The sequence below is a fragment of the Octopus bimaculoides genome, chromosome 27, assembly GCF_001194135.2.
Source record: "Octopus bimaculoides isolate UCB-OBI-ISO-001 chromosome 27, ASM119413v2, whole genome shotgun sequence".
NCBI classification, from domain to species: domain Eukaryota; kingdom Metazoa; phylum Mollusca; class Cephalopoda; order Octopoda; family Octopodidae; genus Octopus; species Octopus bimaculoides.
Window position 1 is genome coordinate 7811374 of NC_069007.1, and position 471 is coordinate 7811844.

At 35.9% G+C, this 471-nt stretch overlaps 1 protein-coding gene across 1 annotated transcript in view; it reads right to left on the reverse strand.

Annotated features, from left to right (window-relative positions):
- Positions 1-471, reverse strand: part of LOC106881253 (presequence protease, mitochondrial) — a 7938-nt gene that overhangs the window by 880 nt on the left and 6587 nt on the right. The window contains exon 4 of the mRNA XM_014931574.2: positions 207-358. Within this exon, the coding sequence (XP_014787060.1) occupies positions 207-358 (152 nt within the window). The remainder of the gene's footprint in view (positions 1-206; positions 359-471) is intronic.

Here is a 471-nt window from a genome sequence, read left to right on the forward strand (position 1 = left end):
ATATATACACACACACATATATATATACACACATATATATATATACGCATATATATATATATAAATAATATGGGTGGCTTATTAGCAATTTAGAGACGTAAAGGCAACTTTATAAATGTCACTAAAGTAACAGAGAGTACTAAGTGGTACCAGCATTGCTAAAAATAAGAGTCAAACCGTATGTATGCAAGTGACATATAACATACCTGTCATAGCATTCATGAAAGTAGCCAGCGATCTATTGAGCATCTTGAAGAATGGGTCTCTCACAGGAAATTTCCTAGAACCACACAGGACCGTGTGCTCAAGAATGTGTGGGACTCCGGTGCTGTCCATTGGAGTTGTACGGAACATAACACTGCAAATTAGGAGAAGAAAACAAAGCAATAATCAGACATTGTTGAATGTTAGAATGATCGGCTGGGGGTTGCTGTTTTAACAGCATTACTCTTTTAAACTCTTTTACTTGTT